The sequence below is a fragment of the Parus major genome, chromosome 4 (genome assembly GCF_001522545.3).
Source record: "Parus major isolate Abel chromosome 4, Parus_major1.1, whole genome shotgun sequence".
NCBI lineage: Eukaryota > Metazoa > Chordata > Aves > Passeriformes > Paridae > Parus > Parus major.
The window spans coordinates 45,875,859-45,902,660 of record NC_031771.1 but is presented as its reverse complement, the minus strand read 5'-3'; the positions used below and the strand labels follow the sequence as shown (position 1 = coordinate 45,902,660).

Here is a 26,802-nt window from a genome sequence, read left to right as displayed (position 1 = left end):
AGAATTCAAGCTGCAAGGTTCATTCCTTTCAAAAGGTTTACTTTATAAACACTGAAAAAAGGAAATACTGCTCTTGTGAATTCACACTTGTTTTCAGCATTTTTGACAGAAATTTTTACAACTTTGTGTCTTGTGATATCTGGAACTTTTTAGCTCCCTAACTCCTGATGGAATCAATGGGAAAATTGTAGCTTGTCCACTTAAAAAAATCCCACAACAACAAATCAACAAATATTCAAAAACCTCTCATTACAACCCACAGAATCTACCACGTTTCCCTCTCAAAATAGGATAAAAGCTGAAAAAACAAAATTAAAATGAAAGCTTAACCCAGAGAAGATAAACAATGACTTGAAATTTATCCTTGCTTTTGAATATATATTGTTTTCAAACTCCCATTTGGGGACAAGGTGTATTGGTTCCAAGAAGAATTTATGTTTGTTTTCCTTTTGTTTTTAATTGGTTTACTGGAATATATTGAAGAAGTTATTCATCTTTCCTTCAGCCTTTATAAATGATCCTATCTATAAGTATTCCTGTGCAATGAAAACGAAGATGTAGAATTAAGTGTATTACTACTAAAGGAGCGACATGTGAAAACTCCCTCCCCTCCCTTTACTTCCAGCACTTGATCTGTCCATTTGCCCTGTCTGCAGATGGGGTGGTTTGCAGAGGAAAACAAATGAGGTCTCCTATGTGAATACTAGATGTATTCCTCCACCCACAATATTCTGCTGTACACTTGAATACTTAAAATACAACCAGTAATTACTATTACAGTATTTTTCAAGTGTGGTCTGCAGCAAATGCAACTTTTGAATCAGTACATTTTGCCTGTGTTTTTTTTTAATTTTTAATACTCTCCTACAGTTATTGCACTGACATTAACAAAATCTGGAAGAAGTGAACCTCAAGCATTGATAGAGCACATAGATAACATCTCCACTTACCTCTGGCAGAGAGAAAATCCACCCTTCTGCATCATTCCTGGAAAACCACAACTAAGTAGAGTCACTACTCAATTGGTTTTATTTCAGAACAGTTGAAGCTTGCCCCAGATTAACAGTCTCCCTCAAGTCAGAGACACCTATCCACCAAAAATCCAGGTGATTTCCTCTGGGAAGTGTTGAGTACACTGGACCATGCCCCACTATTTTCTGGAAAAACTTCCTGAAACTTAAAGTGGATGTGGTCAGAAGCTACTGGGAGGAACAGAGAATGGGGAAACTTCCACTGTCACCCTATTCCTAAGGCAGCCCCTCTTAAAATGCTGCATTTTCCCTGAGAAGTCAATGTAGGATTAGAAAATCTTATGTAATAGGAGCTTGGTATATTCAAAGTGTAGAAATCTGGAATATAGTTCTGAAAGAGAGAATTCACCTGTGACATGAAATCAAGAGAACTATAGAAAATAAATCTGCCAATGATCATACATTAATTTTGATGTTGCATAGAAGTCTTATTTCCTATACTTACCCTGAATACACATAGGCAATATAATTTTACAAAGCCTAACACACCCATTTTAGTGGGAAAAAAACCAATCCCATAAGAAAAATTAAATAAACTTCCTCTTCCATGCCAGTGGAAGCTTAACCCTGAAATCTCTATTGTTGTGACATCATCTTCCCACCTTTCAGATATCTTTGTTAAAAAAAGCATTGGTTATGTTCCAGCACAATTAACCAAAGGAAATTAATGTAGCCAGGAGATCTAAAAGTTCCGTAGTTGATCTGCTGACAGCCTCCATGGGCAAAAAAAGGAGACTCATTATTTTGTTTTAGTTAAGCACAAAAGAAAAGGAAGGTAATTTGAGTTTAACACCAAATGTTATCTTGAAATTCTGCTACAGCTGGAGTGTGATAAACAATGCTAGCTTACCCACAAAAGAAAAACATGAACCAAATTTCAAATAATTTTACAAAAGCCAAACCAAACAGTTTCATACTATCACTTTGTTTCTGTAAGGAGAAAATACAGTTGTGCTATTTAGAGTTCCCCTGTAATGAAGAGAAAAAGTTGTGTAAAGGTTTTGTGTGAATCAGCTTTCCAGTAAGACATCCTTTTTCTACCTCAACAAATTGATTTATTTAGAGCTGGCAAGATGGACAAAAAAAATAGCTAAGATATTAGTCAACATACTTTGACAGCTCCCAGTTCAATTCTGGTTATAAACTGCCTCATCTTTCTAATCCCCAAACCCACATTCAGTATTGCAAAAGTTCCTTTGCCTTGAACTTTAGGGAATGACTAGGGGTACCACTATTGCACTGCTTAGAGATAATTTTTTTCTTCCCTTTGACTACAAGAAAATTACAGGGGAAGAATTTGTCACATGTAAAGGAGAAATCAGAAGTCTGGTTTTTAATGTATTTTAGATCTATCAAATTTCAGATTTCAAACTCTATGGATCACAAGTATAAAACATCACTTGTCAATTCACTATTGAAATAATGAGCATTCAGGAAGATACTGCTGCAACCTAACCTTTCAGATACCAGCTGATCTTCCACTGAGCAGAGTATTTATTAACAGATAAAATAATTGCATTCAGTATCAGGCCTAAGTGACATTGTCAGCCAATGCTATAAAAAAGTAGAACAGAAGTGTTACTTACAGTTACTAGATGCTCCTGTATAGTTCAACACGTATTGATCTGCTACCAGCATCCTTTAAGTTTGGTATATATATATTCCAACAGCTTCATATTCTCCTTCTGTGTAGCATCTCCAACTCAAATATGAGAAAATACACTGCTGTGTTTAAACACTTACTTAATCAGTTGAATGAGGAACTGTACTTTGGATGGGAGGGAAGAGAAGCCATCCCCATTCAACTGCCAGTAAATGTAACAGAGGAAACACCCTATGTTGACCATATAAATGACTGCATTTTCTAATAAGCCAAGAAAAAATAAGAGATGGCTATGCATGGATTTCAGCAGTGTGTGCATATACTGCATTCTCCACTGAATTCATTCCAGTTTGCAAGACATTGATGCATTTTCTGACTGACTCTGCTTAGGAGACAATCTCTTGAAACAGTACCTTCAGCCCACAAGCTTTTAGACGACAATCAAATCAAGATTTAATCAGTTCAACTTTGAACCAGAACAGCCCCTCATCCTGCAGGTCACCCCCTGGAAATATATTTATGTTGATTGTTTTCTCTTCAGTGCCTGTATAAACATGAAAAGTTTAAAAAATGTAAAGCAAAGATTCACTCTTTGAAGACAAAATTCTTCTTAAGGCTGTAAACCTCCGACTTCCTGAAGGTGCATTGCAGAAATGGTAGAAATTGATTTAGAGAAAGGCTTCTATTAGTGAGAGCACTGTTCTCATTGCAAAGTCCCTCCCCCTTGCTATAATCAATAATTTAAGCAAAGCCAAGAATCATGTCAGCCAAAATGGCCAGGATAACTTGACTGTCTCTTTCTTACAGAGTTCAAGTAAAATTAAATTAAGATCTGAATGGGAATGTATTCTAATTTAAAAATTAATTTGGCCAATCTGAGTTGTGCTTTTTGGCTTCCTTGTTGAGTAGGGGAGGAAGGATGGGGCCCTTTGCTCCTACTAAAAACTTCTCAGGTTCAGAGAAGTTCCAAAATCCACTTCCAAGAAGTAAGAGCCATCATCTTTGATTTAGAGTATTTTATCAGTTACATGCAAACAAAAAGTGTGCTCTACAAAGTTAAAGCTCTGACTTGTGGATTATGACAGTGCTACTTCTTCCTCAGTGCCCTGCAATGATGTCTGAGTTAATAACTGATACAGTGTTAAAAATTTATATTGACCTCTGTAGAATCTCAATTCAATAGTTAAAAATCAGGAAAAATGCATTAAGTTAAATTGCATTATTGTTTAGGATGAAATAGTTTTATTATGAAACAGTTTAATGAAGAGTTCTGAGAATGATTTTCAAGTAAAAGCCTTGAACTAGTCTCACTATGTAATAAATCAGTGTATCAAATTATGTACATATAAAATAATCTAAATAACAAAAAGAAGTTAAAAAATAATCCCTGTAACACAACACCATATAAAAATGGATTGAAATGCCCCAGAGACACAATAAGCAGGAAGCAAAAATATATGCTTTATATTTGGAGTTGTTCTCTCCCCAATGACTTCTCATCACCAAAGTATCAAGGACAAACCTACTGTGCAAGCTGAAGGACACATACTGCTGGGCTTTACAAAACCAGATCCAGACACTACAAGGATCCCACTTAATGCCATTATCTTGAGCTCTGTGGCATCCAGATATTGGACATTTGCAGCCTTATCCTGAGTACCCAGGGGCTCTCAGAATGAAGCAATCGAGTCCTAACGGCAAATATATGTGCTTTTATGGGATTGCTCTAAAAAGGCTTCATGTCCCTTAAGGCAGGGACCAGACATCCACTCTCAAGCAGGACTGAGTTCAGAGCAAGGTCTCTGCATGCCAAGTCATATCACACAGCACCTCCTCTGGCCCGTGGAGATACTCAGTACTGCTCTGATCTACCCACCTTCTCCTGATGCAACAGCAACGAACCCAAGGCTGTCTGCAGCACCATCTATTCCATGTATTGTGCTACCTGCTGTAGGTTTCTGTATATCCAGAAAGTTCTGTATGTGCAATACCATAATTTGGAACAGCACCATTGTGACTCAAGGGACCCACAACCCACTTCAGCCAATCCCATGTTGTTAATTAAAGCCAAAATAGACTTCAATCACCTAATGCTTGACGTACGTGAGAATTCAGCACATAAGGAATCAATGCACTGAGAGACTGGGGTCTAAAGGAGCCACTAACTAGAGGAGATTAAAAGAAATACCTCCAGGTGCAAACATAACAGGGCAGGAACCTTGAGGAGGATTTAAGTCTATGTACAGTCACTGTACAGACATCTCTCACAGGGGCCTGAACTTTGTCTTAGCAGTACTGCAGTATTAAATAACTCAGAGCTCCCCATTTTTGTGTTAAGTTTTCAGGACTTCTGTCCTGAAATAACATCCCAGCACAAACAAAATCCCCAATACTCACTTCTGCTGTCAAACTTAATCCATCTGATTTATTGTCATTGCCTTTGTGCTATTCTTTCTTGCCTAACCTACTATCTACAAACATCCCTGCTTGCTTCCAGCTCTCCCTCAGTTGGCGCCAAGTCCTTATTTATTTCCACAGCTGCATATTATTTACTCACCTTTTGCTTCTCCCTCCAGCGAGTCCCTCCTCCAGGTCACGTTCCATCTTCCAGCCCATCTCCCCCACTTCACAACCCACTTGTTCCCCCATCAGCCTTCTCCTCTGAGAGCAGTGGGGTGACCAGCTCACCACTGCTGGGATCACAGCAGGTGCTCAGAGGAGCAGCCCAGGCTTTACATTTCCACTCCGCAGAGTGCAAAGAGGCAGGAATATCTTCTGAGCAGGAAACTTCCCAAGCTGTGCTGGCCATGCCCAGCTTGTACACCTGGTGAATCACTGCTACCCCAGCAAGTGCAAGGCCCTCCAAGAGCTCAAGGGCCACTGCAAAGACTAGAGACTCATTCTGCTCAGTGGCAATACCATTCCTCTCCCACACTTCCTGCAGCTGATACACAGGAGCCTAGAAGATAACAAACAAGCACCCAAACAGGCTCCAAGGAGCTTCAGAGGACATACACCCCACCTGGAAGAATATAACCTTGTTCTCAGCTTGCCTTAGTGAACAGAGGCCTACACATAAAGCATCCTCCCAAAGGTAATACTGTTCCTTCTCTTCCCCAGAGATATCTATACCCATTTCAAAGTATCAATCAGGTGGATTGAAGTTTGGCCTGACTTCTATGCAGCATTCAGAAGTGCTGAGGCAGAGGTTTACTGAATCGATTTTGGCCATAATTTTTTATTACTTGAACAGCCTCATGAACTGGAAATTTTTTTTTTTTTTTTTAAGGAGAGGTGGTTAGTCTGGTATGAGCTTATTGTGGCTTTTCCTCTGTGCAACTTCCTGCATTATCAACCCTCTGAAATCAGGATCCTGACTTTTCCCCATTGCCTTCTCTGTTTTCTCTTTCGTGTGGTTTGTTCTCCCTTCCTCTTTGCTTGGTCCTGTGTCTGACAATCCTAGGCAGAGGAGACCTCAGAGAGTACACACAGCATCCAGAATTACACACTTCTATCCCTAAACTACACAAGCTTGGAAAGTTTCCAAAAATAATTTGTCAAGTTAAGTACCTGACATGATAAAGTTATTTACCACTTCTGAAACTTGAGTCTGCCCTATAGATGCTTAGGAGAGTTTTCCACTTTGCTACAGCGCACAAAAAGCAAGTCCTAATGTCTCTTAACATTACACATTCACATAAAGTGCGTTGTGGAGTTAAAGGAAACATAGAGTGCTCTGGACATCTTGTGAATTACTCAGGCAGTAGCATGATATTGGCATGTACTTCCCTGTGTTGTCTCGGCACCACCTCTGCTCCCCATTGCCACCTTTTACTTTCCCATGCAGGTATACGTGCAGGCATTTGTTTATCCCACAACTACTCATTTTACTGAATAGAAAAATATTCATTTTTAACATGCTCAAAATCATAGTATCGCACTTATACAAAGCAGCACTATGATATTTTCTGTATTAGGAATTACGTGCTTTACTAAGGTAGCAGTTGGGAAGTGTCCTGAAAAGACAACCACCAAACAAGAAATGAAATATTAAGGGAAAAACAACCCAATTTGTTAGACTCCCATCAAGTGGCAAAAGTTCAGCTGGAGTAAGGTCAAATCAATGAAGCTGTGTCAGGACCGGGCCACATTTGACACTGTTTGTAGCCAAAGGACTGAGCTAGCCACATCAGTGCATTAGTAGTCAAAGCACGGCCAGCACAGGGCAAGTGTCTTCAAATTCAATCTCCCCCAGTCCCAGGGCACCCAGGGAGAGATGTCAGGCTAGGAGAGAGCTGTATGACAAACCATCCTCGACCCTTTACGAACAATATAGCAGAGATTAAACACTGAGCTATTTTTAAAACAAAGACAGACATAGTAAAACGAAGAAATTTCATTTCTGCATTATAAGGCAGGTGTTTCAGACTCTATTCAGATGGTTAATTCAGCTGTGTTACCTAATGTGCATCCTGCTCAGCCTGTGATTGTTTCTCCAAATTCAAGTCCTAGCTCTTGCCTCTTCTCTGCTGCCTGTTTTGGACACCACCAGACATCTCATGGGACACCAGGTGGGCAGTTGAACCAAGCTCACTCTAGGAAGTTGAATGGCTCTGATGAACTGGAAAATCATTTTTTGATAACCAGTTAAGTATGAAACTGTAACTAAGGCCACACAATACCTTCTGGAAAACCTCTTCTATAGTCCCAAATTTTGGTAACTGCAAACAGAATTTGGAAGAGGATGTTAATCATTGCTATATAGAGCATCTATTCTCCCATTTTTCAGTTTAAGCACACTAATTCACTTTTACATATCCATTTCTGTTATCTATCTCAATTCAAAAGGGTGCTGATTATTACTCTTAATTGTTGAATCTGGGTGCTGATTTTCACTCTTAATTGTGGAATCTTTAGATTTCAAGTCAGAGCACTAAAGCATCCAAGATAGGGATTCAGGTAGCTCCACTGAGAATCACAGAACAAAACCAACCTGACTGCCTAAACACAGCAAGCAGCCTCCCTGTGCAACTGATAGTGGTAATGCGTGCTTGAGAGGATCATCTTTCAAGTTCAATATACTATCAAGTCCAATTTATTTTATAGTCTTCTACCAGTAAACCCTGATACCGTGAACATTGTGTAACCATGGCTGCCCTTGTAGTTTTATTTCTAAAACTAATAAACTGACCCTAAAATCTTCTTATAGGGATAGCTAAATAAGAGACAAATGTGCAGTTAGTAACTTCACATGCAGAATGTTACCTACACACACACTGGGGATACAGAGCAATAGTCACTTTTCTTATTTCATAAGCAGTCAACAAACGGTCAAGCCTGACACTATAAGACAGGCACTATCCTTGAGACATGATTATCAGTAACATGCAGGATTAAAAAAAATATATATGTAACAGCCAATATTAAAAGTTTCCAGCCTTTAGGATGCACAGCAGGTGTGAACCAGACTCTTATTCCTAAAAATCTGTAAACTGTGTGTTTACTTAGAGCCCTACAACTGTATACATGGTTCTCTCTCTAGTTTTATAGGACTTGTGTTAATCCACAATGTAATTGAATCTATTTTTAGTACATAAATCTTCTTCCCCACTCAGGAACACAGAAAACACGTTCTGAGCAAGTAACAGACTTATTGTCTGTATCAGATGGGTACTGCAAAGGAAGAATTGTGCTTTTAAGAGGACATCCATTTTAATTTGGCCAAAGATGCTGGTTAAAATCAGAGGCAGAACTGACCCCTGCTGTAAGTCTTTCTGACTACTTCATGATTTACTGTAATTTTTATTGTATCCCCAGACGTGCTGTTATTTCAGACCACTTCTGATCCCCAAGGGCCAGTCTCACAGCTGCCATTTCTGCAGCTGTGGATTGAACTCATTTATTTGTAACCAGCTATTAAACTGCCCTCTTGTATCTGCTCGGAGACCAGCAGCAGAGATGCATTTGGTATAATGCAATTGCACACAGCAGCACTCTTGAAAAAGAGGACACTCGTGGTTTTAATACCTCTTTGATATCAACTAGGGAGAAACAAGGCATGTGACCCAAAGGCTGAGAGACAGGAGAGCCTGAGGAGGCTGCTGCCCCTGCACATCCTCCCACAACCCCAAAGAGAGCAAGAAGGGCAACTGGCACAGAGCAAGAAACATCTGCAGCTCTTTAGCATCATGTGGCCCATATCTCAGGGACTTTCCTAATTACGGGGTTATTCCTGGTTCCAGAAGGAGGGGGTTTTACTTAAATTAAAACAGAAAGCAAAAGCACATTCCAGTTTTCTTGTTGGTTTGGAGGCAAAGAGAATTCTTTTTATTTTCTGAAGAATTCTCATTTCTAATTCATTAGAGATTATAACACAGAGCACTGCACTTTACTGTGGCAGAATCACTTTCCAGTGAAACAGTTTTTCAGGTGATACAAAGATTAAGAAATGTGCCCACCTATTAGGGAGCTTCTTAACAGAAAAAACCAACAAAAACAACCAAACAAAAAGAGCAAGCCACAAACAGAACACATCACTCTCATTCTCTCCTAGGTTTGAGCTCTGGGGCATGTGCTTTGTTGCTGCTTGCACCACATAGATTCCTACAATGAATAAATACAAACTCAACCAGGTGAAACTGATGAATACAGAGAGGGAGAGAAAGAATAGGTAGACAGTGTAAAACACATTATGTGTTTCCGTTGAAAGCTAAACTAAGGAAACTTTCTTGAGAGAGAAGAAGGAAGGATTCCCCATGATGTGAACCCATTCTGGTCCACTTACAGTATTAAAACCACCTGGAGCTGGTGTCTGGTTATTCATAAGATGCTCCAAACGACAGAGGATTCAGCTGGAGAGATACAGTAGGTCCCAGGGGAGATGCAGTGCCTGAGGCCAACAGAGGCAGGTTTCCTTGTTTGGGGGACTGCCTGCAGTGCTGGCTGTCAGTCAGCTCTGGTGGCAAGGCACTGCCTGTCTCTAGGAAGGCTGCCTGGAAACCCATTACGGCTTGGCATGTGCTAAGATCTCGATGACATCCCATTGCTTTGCTGACTATAGGTTTTTTCTGCTTCGAAAATCACCACAGACTTTTTTTTTTTTTTAAGTACTGAATTTCAAAAAGAAGGTTAGATAGATGAAAGTGCTAAAAAAATATCTGAAAGTTGAGGTCAATGTAGTTCTTGTCAAGATGCACATAGAGCTAATTTCCGTGGAGTTGAAAGAAGTGTTTCCTCAAAACACATTTCTTATACCATACTGTGCTTGTGGTGTTCAATGCTCATTATTAATGGATTCTATCATATCTGTTTATTACCATTTGTTTAAATAACTCAGTTGTTTTGTATCTTTAAATTGAGTTGTATTTATTTTTGACCTCCTCAGAGAGAAAGCCAAGGCTCTTGAAAACACCTTTTTATTAGACCACACGTAGAAGCATCCTGCCCTAAGGAGACTTCAGGAAGATTTTATCTAAACAATGATGCATTCCCAGTGCAATCAATTAAGAATAAATTTTTCAGGGTTTTTGAATTACACAACTCCAAAAGAATACACATGAAAACAAAATAACAAAAATACCTCACAAAACAACATTCAGATTTCCAGGATTTGAATAATGAAATATTATTAAGAGTGGGAAGAGGAAAACAAAACAATTCAGAAGCCCTGAAAGAAGCATATTGTTATTTTCAACAGTGTCTTCTCAGGAAAACCATATTTCTATCGCATTTCTGCATAAACTGGTGTGCTAAATACAATCCCAGGACTGAGTATTATTAATTCCCCAGGTACCTGCTGGACTACATTCTTTTATGAATTAACTGTTCTCAATACTGGGCAATTTTTTCACTTCCCAGAAGTCATATGATTAAAACTTTACTACATATTTTTTTTCCCCTAGATAAATCATTCTTTCTTTCTTTGGGCCCTAACATCTATTATTGGAACATAAATGCAAGGGTTGGAGAGCACTGAGCTGTGAAGACCCCACACAATGCTCTCCTCCTGCCCTAGATCCAGTGAAGAGCCCTGTCCATGCCCCAAACCACAGACCACCTGGACAGACATCACCAGGGTTCCTTGCACAGCTCCTCAGCTGGGAAGGTTTCTCTTTACCTGTGTTGGCACATAGGGAGGGAGAATTATCAAAAGACTGGGATGTAGTGGGCACACTTACAAAGCTGTGCATAACAAAAGTGAAGATCTTCACTGAACTGAAAAATCATTGCTCAGAAAAGCTTTCTTGTTGTGTGTAGTTAGCTATCAGTAGTTCAGTATCTCCCAACAATCACGTTCCTCTCACAACATGCACCCACTGATTATTGAAGAACTATTATTTATAAACTAGCAAGAGGTGCAGTTAACATGTTTCTAGGACCCTGTATGGGCCATCTGCTGGTGCTTTTCTTAAAGCTGCTACAATTGACCAGAAAGCTTCCAAGCATTCCCTAGCAGACCAGCAGCTGTGTACAAGGCCAGAGCTTGTATTTTCATACAATCCACTTCCCCACTGAAACTGCTAAACCACCTCTCTCCTTCCTGGCATGAGCTGAGAAAAGCTAAGCAATCCCTTTCTAAAACAGTGGCTGTGAGGAGCCTTTGCTTGTGTACCTGTTTCATCAGGCGAGCTCGGCGAGGCGCTGTCCTGGGACAGGGTAGTCCAGCTGGAGTCCTCATCACTTGGGGCCAGGTTTTGAATCCTGTGGAGGGCACAGTCTGTTTTGGCCCCAGTTTTTGGGTGATCTTTCTTTGTCTCAGGGCTGGATGACACTGTGGCAACCTGGCCATCCTCTGGGCTCGGCATGTTGTTTTGTTTCCGGGGCAGGATTTCCCCATTGACAATAACGGTAGAAGCCTGGCTGTTGCTTTGTGCAGACTTATCTTCCATCGCAACAAAACCCTGCTCCAGATCTCGAGCTGATGTCTCTAGATCCGCATAGTAATTCAGGAAGCTCTTGGTCCTCCTTGGCTGCGAGGGTAATATTTCACAGCCAGAGGAATCCTGTGGGATCGGCTCATTGCTTTCAAACTTCTCAGAAGTTACATTTACGCCTGCAGTAGTACCGAGGTTTTTGTTGGGATCCTGCTGTCCCTGCTCGGCAGCTTTCCTGAGCTGGTTTTCTCCATTCTTCACCAGCTTTATATTGGCAGAGCCGTTCCCCAGAAGGGGCTGAGCTGCTGGATCGGAAAGCCCCATGGCTGTCTGAATGTTAGTCAGAGCATACTTTTTCCTGCATTTCGGAGGAGTGCTGTTCTTGGTCTCTGTGTGCCTGATTTCTGCATTCAGGAGCTCGTTGTGAGAGGAGCGCAGGTTCAGGGTGTTGGGCGGGGTGGCGGGGCTGTTGCGGTTCACAACGTCCGTCGTGCTGCCGCTTGCCATAAACACTGCCAACGCGTCCACGCCGGAATCGACTGAAAAGCAACAGAAACAGTCGTGAAACACATTCATTACATACTCTCTTTTGCTAGGGCTTCTGCTAAAGGCGTGTAGCACTTTAGGTAATTGTTTTACAGGAGGAAAATTACAACAACCTAAGTGGGCAAGAGAAGAGAAAAAAAGCTTATCTTATTAAATAAGGAAGAACTGAGGCAGAAAAATATACAGAGATCATCAGGACCATGAAGATGAGAAAAAGCAGAAACCTTGACCCTATACAAGACAATTTTAGGGCAAATTTTTCATTGCTGATTCTGTTGCAGGCTGACTCTGGAGCAGCAGGGGTGTCCTTTCCAATATGCCTGGGATTCTAACTATCTTACCATAACTGTTTCACTATTTCACCTCTGTCTCAGATGAGGAGGGAAATAAATCCTCAAGCGCTCATCACTAGGAAGCAGAAATTTGAAATATTTCTAAGCAGACTGCAGACAGATGCTGCTTCTTTTTCATCTTTGGGTAGTGCTGTTACTGCTAAGCCTGACTGGCTGATCAGTTGTTTACTCCTAACACCTGCATTTTCTCTGCTATTTGTCCTTCTTTCTTTTCCCTCCCTCCCCTTCCTTTTAAATTTTTTTAGAAAAGGGAATTTTCTAGAGGGTCAGGGAAGACAAGTAGAAGATTATTTCACAAAGGTGTATTTGTATCCCTGTATCCCAGGGGCAGTGAAAAAAAAAAAAATCCCTTGACAAAATACCCTGCTGGAATTCAATCAACTTCAAAAAAAGGGCTGGCTCCAAAGATGGCTTACTATTTCTATAGCTCACAAAGTTCAAGCTTAAGGATGAAACATACATCCTAGGGCAGAATACACATACTACACTGCTAAATAATATCATTATTTTGTCTACTTGTAAACAAGCTTCTGATTTTCCTTAGCCAGGGGCACAGCTCATGTTTTGAAAAACTATTTAGTTTGTGGAGGAAACAGATTTTTAAACTATTAAAAATTGTCAAAATATTGTCCTTTAAAAAAACTCATTAAAAAACCCTGTAATTTCTTCCTGCACCATCTATTTATGGCTTCCACTAACCTGGACAAGTACTCCATGAACACCTCAATTTATTGTAGTAGTCACAGTTGTTTGATACCTGGCAACTAAATTAGAAACCAATAAATCACTCCCATCTGCCACAACACGAAACGCCCTTCCTGTTGTTCCTAATTCTCAGTTATCATTGACTGCTTATATTGCACATAAAAAGGTATCTGGGGCTTATCCATGAATGAAAAGCTGTAATTTGAGCTAGCTGATGACAGATCATTTCAGCTGAGCTGCGCTGCAATGGCAGAACTGACTGCTGTACAGATTTACAAGAAATGAAATATATGGGCTCTAAAAGAACAGATAATACATACAGAGAATGAAAAGGAGCATTTCACATTGTTACCTAAATGCAGGCACAGTTTCTAGTGTTCCCTTCTCTTTGATGTGCTGTCAAAGCTGCTCACTTGCAAACATCACACTGGTTCATTTGAAACCAAGCAGATCAAGTAATAATACCCTTTGTTCCCTGAATTACCCACCCAGCTGTTGAAGAACAATTTCTAAAACTTGTTAAAAACAGAATTTAAACTAAATTTTACAATTTTTCATGTTTGCCAATTTCTCAAGCCCTGGTCAATCAGCTTAAATCAACTGCAAATTCTTTAGAAGACAGATCACCCCATGCACATGCTGTGCAAAAGCCATCATCTTAGGTAACAGCTAACCTGAAACAAACCTTAGCCACAAGAGGCTTTAAAACACAACTATAACAAAATTTAAAGGAATATTATAAATTACTTCTCAGATAAACACGTCATATACACACACAGAGCTTTCTGGATCTTGTTCAAAACCAGCCATGTCTAATATAAGCAAGGTCACATCAGATCAGATGTTACCAAAATGTTTTACATGAAGCAGCTTCTACATATCAAGTGGCTGCTTTGTATTCTTTTCTCAATCACTCAAAATCTGACAACATGGAAGTCACATAAAGAGGTAAAGTAATAGGGCAGGATAATTCCCACCCCCTCCTCTGCCTGACCTTTAGAATTTGTGCAGTTGCATGGTATCTAGGGATTTCACTAGATTACATTTTACTTCATGCTTCAGCAAATTAAAACAAGCATTTATGTTTCTCACCAGTAAGTACAATTACCACAATATGGAACAAGACTGAAATTTATTCTTCTCCTTTGTTACAAATGAGCCACTTCATGCAATGTTTGCCACTGTTTTTGACACTGAACACATTTCTTAAAAAAATAATCTTTCTAGATAAAGCTTAAGTATTTGCTTGCCAGCTTATCTTTAGCTTGTTCCCTGCTGTTACTATTTCATTGCTCAGAAATATTGTTAAGTATAAGCTCTTGGAAACATTGCAACAAAATGTATTACATTTTACTAATCTGCTTGATAAAGGTTCTTCATTGATTTGATGCACACTGGCACATTGTTCAATGACTGAGCCAAGAAATCTTTGTGACCCACATAATGTTTGTGACTTGGGTATTAAGTTGGGCTGGTGTATGACCCTGAACAGAAAAATGCCAAAACAAACCTTTCACTAGACACCATCTCCCCTCCTGACCCCATCTCAGGGGATCTTTTGATCAAACCATCATGATCCAAAGATCAATGAACAGGCAAACAGCAGCACAAGGAGTGCACGGAGTGAAGCAGGCTGCTCTTTCAGGAGCCACGAGACTGCTCGCAGGATGCCACACCCTGTGCTCCAGCCACACCCTGGGATGCATGTGGCCAGCTTCCCTCTGCTCTTGGAAGCAGACACAGATGTGAGAAAAAGGGAGAAAAGAGAAAAGAAGGCAAAAAGAGAAGAAGTACAGATGGGCAGATCTTCCATCTCAGGGGTAGAAGTTGCTACGAGACTAGAACTAAAGTGCCAGAAAAATTGTAATGCAAGGAAATGCCTAAGAGCACTGAAGAAAGATTGCATAGCAGAACAGTGTAAGGAAGAAGAGAAATAGCCTGTCCCTCCTCCTTTGTACAGGACACAATGATGCTTGAAACACGTAATTTTTCCCAGAGGAAGCACATCCCAACTTTCTAATTAAAAAACTTCAATAAAATGCAGGAACCTGCATCCAGGACTGCCCCAGGCAGGCTCCATCCCCCTCTCAGACAGCTCCTTGTGCTGCCTGGCCACCAGCAGAGACCATGCTACTGGCACAGGACACCATATTTTCAATTTCTCTACCTTCTGCTAAAGAGCGCACACAAATGGACAAACAGACCAGGAGTCACTGAGTTGATACTTGTATCTCAGTTTAAGTGGGGGAACACTGCTAAGTTGCAACTGAGTAAAAGCAGGTACAACACTAAAAAATACTCTACTCTGGTGAAAAGCTAACATTAGTTAGCACATTATCATTACTGGGAATAATAACATGGTTAAATTGTTGGTTCTTCAAGACAGCACTTAACTCAGTAGAAGATCTGTCACAGCAATTCATTAAGGGTTTCAACTTGCTTATTTTTTAAAAGAGCTCCCAGGTTCAACTGTAGGCTTTTAACAGTCTTACAGATACTGATTAAAATACTTTTACCAGTATAATGTGTTTAACACAGAGTAGTGCCAATTCTCCAAGGATCCTAATAATACAAATAATGATATTACTTGGATGGCTTTTATTGATGTTTTTCAATCTTGTCATAAAACTTGCAGAGCTAGAAGAAAAAGAGAGAAAAAGCCATTGCAAAGACCAATTTGTCTTTGCCATCTAGTGACTTTTTTGCAATGTTTGTCCCCAGGAAGATTTTTAAAAAGTTTTTAAAGTTTTTAAAAAGCTGAATAGAGAATTTCTTCAAAAAGGCACTGTTAAAAAACCTAGTAAGTACTTTCTCTTTTTCATATGCAAAATGAAAGTGAGATATATGCCTGGAAAGAAGAAGAAGAAGAAGAAGAAAAAATAAGAGAAGAATTTCACATATTTGCATAGCAGAATCTTTTAAAGGGCATCTGACCTGGAAGTACTTCTGACATGGCTCGCGGGGCATCAGCAATGCATCAGGAAATAGTTTATAATTTGAAATCTGAAAAGAGGGACCATTTAAGAATTAAAACAAAGGGAAAACACAAAAGAAAAATACCACATTTTAGAAGCTCCTAAGAGATGTTAAGCATTTCAAATAAAGCTCACAGCATAAGAGTGAGGATCTTTTGAGTTTTTAATGATATTTGAATGTCATTAAAGTATGGGAGAGGCTAGTTTGCAGCAACATGAACATGTGATTAAAAATAACTATTATATTTTTGTTAATGTACAACTTTTCTACGAACATAAATTCAAAAATATTCTCCAGTTTTAGTCAACATACTGTAGCAAAGACTTAAATACATTGGAAAATATGAGATTTTTCCCCATTACAGCTTACTCAGGAAACCACAGCAGCACTGGTAAAAGAAAACATAGCAGTAAGGCAGGTTCACAAGAAAATTTGCAGGATGAGATCCAGCATATGAAACTAAGAAGCACAAGGTTGATCTCACAGGAGGGAATCATAAAAAGGAAGTCAGGCAGTAAATTTCACTATGGGACCTTTTCCTGGCTGTTTTCTCATAAATAAACCATTTTGCCAAAAAGTCTGGTTTGGATATGAATGACACGCACAGTGAGAGAGACATGGTACTCATAACAATTTTTGTCACTGCATCTAGGAAACATAGGAAAGAAATAATACATATCTTTCTAAAAAGCAGATTTCCCTTCTGCAAGGGTATCTCTTGCGTATAAAACATTTAATGATAACTTCATGCCATGGGACTTGAGCCACAGGCCTTATACATTTGGGCTTTGGTTAAAGTCTAAAGAGCTATAGAGAACACCTTCATTATACAATGATTGCATCTCAACACCAGCTAACTCCCTTCACTTCAAAGGGTGAATTCCAATGTTAAAACATTCATTCTAAAACTATGACCAGCTAAATGGTAATATTTAAACAGATGTCAGCAAAAAGCATCCTAATAAACTCCAAATTTATATTATTAGCTGAAATCTGAATCAATACTAGAACCTTTCTTAGTATCAAATGTCATTTGATTCTTCTTATCTAGATATCTGCACAAATTCCAGTCAACACCTAACACTTTCATGGAAAAGGAAAGAAAATGTTCAAATGAAGTGCTGTGGTAGACCAGAGACTACAGCCAATTATTTCCTTCCTGCTGGTCCCTCTGGCAATGACCTCTTAGCTGGACTGAGCTTGGAAGCTGGAAGGAGAAAGCTCTGCAAAGCCAAGAAAGTGAATTATGATGGTGGGCAGGGCAGTTTGGGGAATGCAAGAATGGTAAAGGAGCAGGGCTGCAAGTACCTTACAGATGGTGCTCTCAAATATATCTGCAGATGACTCCACACAAATCTCTGAGTTGCTGAGGGTGGGAAGGATCTCTCCAGATCATAAAATACAACACTCCTGCCCAAGCAGGTAATCACTGCTGCCCTCTCTGCTCTACCCTGGATCTGTCCTCACATCAGAATAAAATCACCACTTCAACCTGATTGCTAAATGCAGCTTCTCCCATTTCCAGTTATTTCCTGCTTCACCTAGTCCTACTGAAATTACCATCTGGTAACCAGCTTTCTGTCCTGGCTCCTCCATCCCCAGGAGGCACCCTGCCAGTCCCTGCTGCCACAATAATGACATTTCTCCTTTTAGAGCTAATCATGCTGCCAACCAACTGCAACAGCCTAGCAGCAGTGCTGTTTCTGTTCTAGTGGTGCTCTAATTAAAGGGAATCCATAAAGCTGATCTGTCTTTATGTGGTATAATTGAGGGAAAAAAACCTTCAGATCCTCAATGAATTGTAGCACTCAAGTTGAATATGCCTTCCCATTTACCATTTTTTTCCTTCCCCCTTCCCACAAAGCCAGTCAAACTCCTCATCCAGAAAAAATTCTGAGATAAGATGCTTCTCAGAATCAGATTCCAACAGATAGAAAGAAAAAAAGGAAAATAATAAAAATATTAATGACAAAAAGAAACCATCTAAATCCACTGTTCCTGTACTTTTTTTTTTTTTTTAATATTAAGATAGGTACATCTAAACAATCAGTGTATATTTGACTACCTGACTGAAACTTTATATTGTAGAGAACATGGGTCATCTTGTGCTACTACAGTACTCCCAAATCAAGTAACCACTTTAAGAAATAAAAAGCAATTCTTTCATTTATATAAGGTATAGCCATGGCATGCCATAACGACTGAACCTGCATTTAGTGAGGGAAAAAAAACAAGATGGCATGCTAAGTCTTTTCCAAATTCAATTTTCTCCTTTTAATTAGATTTTCCCCCATGTGTAGAATGGAACAGTCTGGTAGGCCAAGCCAGCGTTGTCACAGCACGAAGATGGAGCGTGTTTTATCTGCTGGCTACTTGTGAGCACAGATAACAAGACCTTCTGTCATTGGATCTATATATGTTCACAGTGACATTTGCCAAGTGAACGACTGTAATTTTTTCTAATCCCACTATTTAAATTAAACTGCTGAGCCCTAACATTCCACTTTTTTAATTGTCACATAAATTACTCAATCTCTACAATAAAGATCGTGCCTCAGACTTATTTGCTAATTTACAAATATCCCTGCTTTTAACATAAGTGCTAGCACAGGGCATAAGCAAAAACATCATTTTCCCTTAAACAGAAGCAGAAACTCAGAAACTGTAACTTGAATTTCTGTAATTGAGATGATCAATAAAGCAAGAAGGACTTCTATACTCTGCAGCCTCAATCGCAAATGCCATCCAAAAATAACTCTTACCAAGTCTGAAGGTAAACAATGTGTAATCAAAGCTGATCAGAAATACCAAAACAAAACCAAAATGTCATATAAAACAGAAAGTTAGAATAAGCTGTCTCAGTGAAAAAATGTAACCAAAATGTTTTGTAGGACAGGCAGCCTACCCATATGCTTGATGGAGCATTAGAAAGGAACCAAGGGCCACAGATTTGGCACATAAAATGACTTTGATTCAGACTGATTTAACACCAGGGATTTTTCAGTCCCACATAAATTTAACTTGGATCATTTGTTGTATGTTGCTAAATCAGGAAACAGCCACTCAAAAGATGAAGGATTCCTTAACAGGTTTAAGGAAGCCCACAAGGTCCAGGACCAGCTTTCCAGCTGTCTGAAACAGCACTGGCCCAATCCCAAGCTCTTTGATCAGGTGACACAGGAACCAAAAGCAGGAAAGACATAAAGCACAGGTCACAGCACTAGTAAGAGAAGTAGGTAGAATGTTAACTGAGACCCTGTCAGGTGGAATGGTCAAGGTTCCAGCACAGATGCTGTGCTGGGAAGATAAAAATAAAAAATTTAAACAGATTATTATCAGTAACCACCTCCCACACACCTTGTGTGTGGCCCTGCAATTTGCAGCTCGCAAACACTCTCTGTTCCTGCAAAGCCTAGAAACAAGGCTGCATACTCCTGAGCACAATCTGCTTCTCCAAGAACAACTAGCTGCGTGCACATAATTAAAGATATTTCAGTTTCCCTTTTTAAACTAATTTATTTTAAACTTCTGATGGCCTGGCTTTCACCTGCTACAGCTTCATCTCCTCTCTGGAGCGTATTACAGATTTATGGCTAGTTATACATTAAACTTTTATCAAACAAGGTTATCCAGAAATGTTTTTATCCTCACATTACCCAGACTGGTAGCAATAGTTTTGAGCCAACTATTTTTACTGCCTCATAGCTGAGATCTTAAAAAACATTTTAAAGAGCATTCTACAGCAAAAAATTCTTTTCTCTTTACTGTAAAATTTTACTTAGTACCAAAGAAGGGTCCGGGGATGAAACTTGAAAACTAAAAAAATGGAAAATAATCCTTCAGTCAATTCTCTACAACTCCACATGGAAACAAAGAATAAAAGTGCCTATCAAAAGTATCAATATAAATAAAATATCTAATTTCATTAATTCCTAAGTGTTTGCAAATAATTTCAAATTCCTGACAGTAAGTTGAGACCAGTGAGTAAAAATAAAAAATCCAAGTCTCAGACAAAAAAAAAAAGAGCAGTAGAGTGCCAGCTTTTGCACAATGAGACTATCAGCGCTCTCCAGGGAAGCAAATTAAAATATTGAATGCTGAAAAGATTCTTCGTGTTCCACGTACTTTGAAAACATATTGTATCTGTATTATCTAGGTAATTTGTATTAGTGATAATAATTCTGTATTGTCCTAGGTAAGGTTAGTATATATATATGCAATTTTAACTACATCTGCTAAACTGTTTGTAAATTGGACTCACATGTCCTATGCACATATTCCTTGCCTCCAGTAAAGGAACAGAGATCAGGGTACATCAAACCAAGAAAGTCTCTACATTTCCAGTCTGTTTTTTCATCAAAGGCTGCACTAAAATAAGGCTCCTTACACAAAGACATACACCTAGCAAATCTGAAAGTTTCCTGCAAATCCACATGTTCTCTTCAATCAAACTTCAATGGGACAAATCAGAAATATTTCAAAACATACAACAGTTTATAAACCAAGTGTTGCAGTACTGCTTGAGCTGACAGAATGCCAAGGGATTAAAAAGAGCCATACCCTACAGGAACTCTGCCAGTGTCATTATGGTACTAGAATACAGCAATGACTTGAATCCTAGCCTGATGCAGGCAGCAGAGCTCCCTGAGAAGGCTCTGTCCATAGTGCTCATATAGAAAACAAACCACGTGCTCGTAAATGAAATCAAACTGTCATATTTCCTTTATGGTCCCCATAAACTAAACAGATCAATCCATAATAAAGTGGAAGGAGAATGTAACAGAAAAGCAACTGCACTTACTGGCATTTATATTAATTACACTGAAGTGTGGCTGAAAGCAGATTCAGTTTCAACAAACTTGGCTGTAGAAATCATTGAACAAGTGGAAAAGAACAAACTACCAGTATTACTGGCCTGAACTCCAACGCAGAATCTTGAGTTCTTGATGTGCTGGCCAAAATTCTCTGCTCTTCTTTCTTATCTACAAACTCCACAAGGTATCAAAAACCAAAGGAATTAGAGTTTCTGTGAAAGGGGACAAAAGCATGATGTGAATCTGCTATCATGGTGCTTCTCCATGACCATGAGCAACCCCAAGAGGAATGACAAGAAATCTTCACTTTCTATCTCTGACTCCCCCATGAAGAAGAAATTGACATGTCTGGGTCCTGAGGTAGGGCTACTACTTAATTATGCTAAGAAATAAATGCATAAGTGACAATAGGCATTCAGAGTACTACACAGTCCCTAAAGAAAGCTTTTCATCTGCAGGTTCTGAGTCAGCTCCTATCTGCCAACAGGAGCATGTGCTTTAGAGCTTCACCAGGATCACTCAAGAGGAAGATAAAGTTCTTATGCCAGTCTCCACACAGCTTCCTAGGGAAGGCAGAAACCGGAGAGACTTTAATGAAGAGACATGTCATTTAATGTCATTTAATGAACATGTGTCATTGGGTATTTCTGCAATTTCCACTCCATCAGTCATCTGTGTTCCTGCCTTTTCCTCAGCTATTATGTGGAGCTCTTAAAGAAACTTGACAGAGAAGTGTCACCTGCCCAAGCATCACTGAGCAGTGCTAAGCTGGAATCTCATTTACACTAAGATGTCTTTGTTTGGAAAGAAAAGGTCAGGAGATACAGGGCAGGATTTTGCAGATGTAGAATTTTACTGGCACTTCTACCAAGAGTTGTACAATGCATACACTCCTCCTCCTTGGGGTGAGGTGATGCTTTGGATCAGTAACCTGGTATTCTAGGAGCGGCTCCAAGTCCACAGAGCCACACCATGACATATTTTTATACCAAATCATCTTGTGCTAATGATAGCAATGTAACTATCAGCACTGGCTGCAAGACTGGAAGTTTGCGGTTCATTCAGGGGGGTTTGCTATTATTTGTAGTGTCACCATTGTCATATTTGTTTCTTTATCTCACTGCAGTGAAACTAAGATTTTTCAGCATTTTCATGAAACAACAGCTTCCTTACAAGCTCAGTGCACGGACAGGCACGGTTGGGCATTCCTTGGGAAACTGAATAGACAGAGGCAGAACAGAAATTTGAGCATTCCTCAAGGGAAATCAAACCTCAGGTTTATAAAATCAACCCTGCTCTCTCACCCCTCAAGCACTTTGAATTCTTTATAAGAGCAGCTTTATCATGAAGCAGATGATCATGAAGAACCAAGACTCAAACCTCTCCCATCTGCAGTCCAGTGGAGTGCTATCTCATGAGGAATATTTCCTTTCATTATCATCTTTGATTTATGAATGCTTCAGGAAAATGGCATTTCCCCAAAAAAATTTGCTTGGGACAAAATGTCATTCTCCAGCAGAACTTCCTGAAATAAAACCCGAATCAGCTCTACAAATTATACTGCAGAATCACATAAAAAAAAATCATTCCAATATGGGCCTTACTCTGAGTAACTAATAGGTCAAAAATCCAGAAATCCACCTCTATCTGCCACAAATAAAAAGAACAACTTAAGAGTGGGACATGTGGCGCCACTGACCATGGGCAGCAAGGGCTGGTCTTGCAGTTCCAGGTGCAAGCAAGTCCCTTCCTCCCAGTGAAAGCTGATGTGCCACTGCAGGACCAAGCTTCCACCCCTGCATGCTTCAAAGGTCAGCAAGTGCAGAAAACTACCACCCACATATTTCTGTACTTTCTCACTTCCAATGTCCTCTGAAAAAGTGGGTTTTTTTAATTTAAAGCAGTCTCACAAAACTGTGCATTTTTTATTCTTTATTATTATTACTATTATTATTGTTGCTGCTGCTGCTGCTGCTGTTTAAGCCCTTTGTGAGCATTGAATGCCAGCAGGAAGGCACTGGAATCAAACCCATTTTCTTCAAAACACTTGGTCAGATTTCAATGTCATGCAAAAGACTACAACTAACTAAAATGAGTTTTTATACTCTGGGATATGCATGGACAAGCCCTTTAAAAAGTTTTTTTTCCAGACATGCAAAACTCTTTGAGCATAGAAAAAAAATTTTGGTATTAAATAAAAATTTGAGGCTACCTAAACATCACAAACAGAACCATGTTTTCACAAGAGCTGCTGCAGCCAATGCAGAAAAGTGGAGTTTGTAAGTAAGTATTACAAAAATATAAATAAAAAAGCTCAGGAGAAATTAATGAAAGAAGCCTGTTAAAAAAACCTAGCTTTTCAGTAGGTGGAGACTGTACATCCATCCTTAGTCTGTATGTTTTCACAAGGAAAATAGAGAAAAGAAATAAAATCAAATAAAATAGTACACGAGGGAGTGTTCAATCAGGACAAGCAGCGTTAGACAGTGCCAGGGATATGCTTAAGACTGTTTTGCTTGCTGACTATAATCAAGGGAGATCAGTGTTCTCTTAATTACTCTTTTTAAAAGTCTAAACCAGCAGGCACCTGTTTAATTTGCACCTCTCCATTTTACAATTTAAACACCTTGCTGTTTTTTATACCTTCACCATCTGTATAGGAAATATATTTCCTAGCATTGGGCTTCAAAATTTCTATTTAAACTGTTACGTTTCCATGACTATAAAACCTTTTGTTATTCTCATAAGACCACACACTATTCTATCTAATAAATTTATGAAATCATTAAAAAAAACAGTCAAGGCCATAAATGGATGAAAGGTTACCTTACCATCTAAGAGTTACAGTTACAGCTGCTATATTCCACACAGACCACCAAGTTCTTCCCTTCATAGATTTACTTAGGTCTAGGTTTATGTGTATGTATAAGCTTAAGTCAGGGACTAAAGCTTAAGGCTGTACCAAGTCCTTTATGTACACCATTAAGATTGCAACAACTGTAAATATGAAATACAATAACTGAGATGGTGTAATACTCATTATTTATGCAAAGAACACAAAAGCAAAATCATGTGTTTTATCAACACTTCCATCAAGATCTAATCTGTTATCAGAGGTTTCATTATGATCCACATTTCCCAAATACTGGGAAATTTCAATACCATTATTGCTGGATGTCCAAAACATATTATGTTAAGTACCAGGAAGTTGCACAAATGATACAGTAAAAAAACCAAAAACAAAGAAAGTTTCCTGGCTTAGAAACCCTGACAGGTTAAGGAAGGGGAAAACTTAGCTTAACAAAAGTACAAAGCAGTCATGAAGTAGGTGTTTTGATATCTCTGTCCTCAAACTGAGGGAGCTCTGGTGCCAATTGATTCTGACCCAAGTTTTGGCCCTGGCAGATGATGGAAGCCCAAGCTTTACCCCAAGTAAACAATTTAACTTCTTCATCCATAAAATGGTTCAACTAGACAACAGGAAAAACATTTCAGGCTCTTCTGGTAAGAATTCCTTCCTCCTACTTTCTAAGCAGGAATGAATTTGATTAGATGCTTCTACACTAGAACATCTTAATTGTCTGAATTTCAAGCTATCATGTCCAGCAGTACACCAAGAGGCCACATTGGAAAGCTAGTGCCTAGAATTAATGGCAAGTGATTCAAACAGATCAATCCAACTCAGTACTCCAGCACCTGACCACCAAAGATCTGTCAAAACTGTAACAACCGTTTATTTCCTCCACTGTGGTATATCCCTCAAACAAATCTTTGGACACAGTAACTAAGCTGGCTCTAATGCACCATTTTAACCCATATCTTTATGATATCTATTACTAGTCTGTAGCAGAAAGTAACCATGCTTTACTACTTCCTAGGGTTTAGTCCTGTGGTTTGGCAAAACCCCAAAAGTCAGGTTCTAAATGCAGGATGTCACCATGCAATTCCTCATTTCCGTGGCAGAGCCACCACAGAGGTTCCTGTCCTGCCACAGCTGTCAGTCCCACTGCAGTTCACCACTTGAATCAGTTAATGCAAGTATGTGTGGAGCCAGATGCCTGAAGTGGTCAGGGGTTTTAAAGTCTTTCAAGGAACAGAAAGAATGTTACAGAAGTGAGAGCTTATCAAGCTGGCTTTGATGGCAATAAAAGCCTTGTGGGATCAAGTTCTTTTGCTACAGCAGAAGGAAAAGTGAATACAAAAGTTAACCTGCCACAACTTCACCCCAGTAGCCTGAGGGATCAACAGAAAATGCACAAGGACCAGCAGCAGACTTTTGGAGGTGAGGTGCTACCCCACAGCTCTCCAGGGAGATCACATCAGCTCGTTTGCCATGTTCTGCACTGTGGAACCACTGCAGTGTGATGGCTGATAAAAGGAGTCATAAATTCTAGGAGCCCGCTTTTTGCACTTCTACAGAAGACAAACTTCAGTAAGAGATGATGTAATACAATCCAATAGGATACAATTCAGAGGAAGGAAACAACATGAATAATGTTGAAGTCAAGAATATAAATAATCTGGAGATGTTAGCTGCAGTTGTAAGCAATTGAAACTATAGTACACCGTGACATTTTTGGCTAAGCTCAAGTAGCTTGTTAATTTGAAGGTATCTGGTATTAAAAGCCTGAGATGGATGAGAAGAGGAATAGCAGCTAACCTTAGAACTCTATAATAAATGAAATTGGAGACCTCAAACACAAACCACAGTACACTGCAAGTCTAGACCAGACTAGATCTGGTCAAGTCACTCGGCAAGCCACTTTTTAAAGTTCTAGAAAGCACTTTTGGCAATTTAAACATAAATCAATACACTTACCATTTGGGTACACACACAGAAGGGCTGGCATCAATTAGAAAATGTCAGCATTCTTTATAAATACTATTTCAAAAATTATAGGCTTAGCAGCCTTCAAAAGTAATAAAGCAACAAATAAATGAGACTGATTGCATACATACATGAGCTGCTTGGCCGATAGTGAGCCCCTGGGTACCGCCTGCCCATAGTGCCAGTCAGCACATTACCACACGCTGTCAGCTGCTTCCAAAGTACAGATCAAAATTCTTAACTGAGGGAGAAGAAAAGAAAAAAAAAAAGTGAAGATTTAGTACAACAGCTGTATCTTTTTCATTAAAATGCTAATAACCCCTACAAATTCCAGGATAACTACATCTATAAATTATTCAGTCATGAAGTCAGAGGAGATGAACTGTTGTGCTATACATGCAGCACAAATTTATTATTGGTGGTTGGCCTCCATTAATAAGCTCACATAAATTTTGAGACACAAAGAAATCTCAGGTCATACAGTAGCTTCTTTTGGCCCATGGCGGAGAAAAACAAACACAGCAAGAAAGAGCTTGCTATTGGCTTTTAATAGAGAAAGCCAGTAGGTGAGATTTAAAAACAATATTTGTCTTAAATTTTGTGAAGCAATCATTAAGCAATCATTTATGAACCCTTTACTGTAGAAGCAAAACTTATCTGTGCCACATAACACTCACTGCTTTGTTCTGTTCTATCCAGCAGTCTTTACAGGAATGCAGGCTATTAACCCATGTATCAATTTTCTTGCACTGTCAAAACCCTAAGCAAACAAAAAATTGCATGGCACATCTTACAGTCAGTTTGGAATAACAAATCCAAAGTCTTTGTTGAAATACTGTTAAATTACTAGTATAAAATGTTTTAGTCTAAGTCCCATTGTTTTTTCCTGTGGTGTAGGATTTTGTACCAAAATATGACTTGCAGTTGCTTTTCAGCTTCCCCTTTTTCTTAGTTTACCTAAATAGCCTTCATCTTCCCATATTATGATATATTTATATCAATATATCAATATATTGATTGTTAACCACATCATTGGTTAAGATACATTCCCTCTTATTTCATTTACTCCCTTG

At 39.2% G+C, this 26,802-nt stretch overlaps 1 protein-coding gene across 16 annotated transcripts in view; it reads right to left on the bottom strand.

Moving 5' to 3' along the window:
* Nucleotides 1–26,802, bottom strand: part of APBB2 (amyloid beta precursor protein binding family B member 2) — a 162,364-nt gene that overhangs the window by 75,359 nt on the left and 60,203 nt on the right. For 9 of the 16 annotated variants that reach the window (XM_015624830.2, XM_015624838.2, XM_015624839.2 and 6 more), the window contains 2 exons: nucleotides 25,861–25,970; nucleotides 11,246–12,046 (listed from right to left, as the gene is read on the bottom strand). In XM_015624830.2, the coding sequence (XP_015480316.1) occupies nucleotides 11,246–12,046; nucleotides 25,861–25,906 (847 nt within the window). In that variant the 5' untranslated portion in view covers nucleotides 25,907–25,970. Of the gene's footprint in view, nucleotides 1–11,245; nucleotides 12,047–16,045; nucleotides 16,115–25,860; nucleotides 25,971–26,802 lie in introns of those variants that run through there. The other 7 variants (XM_015624840.3, XM_015624842.3, XM_015624846.3 and 4 more) reach the window with 1 other exon arrangement.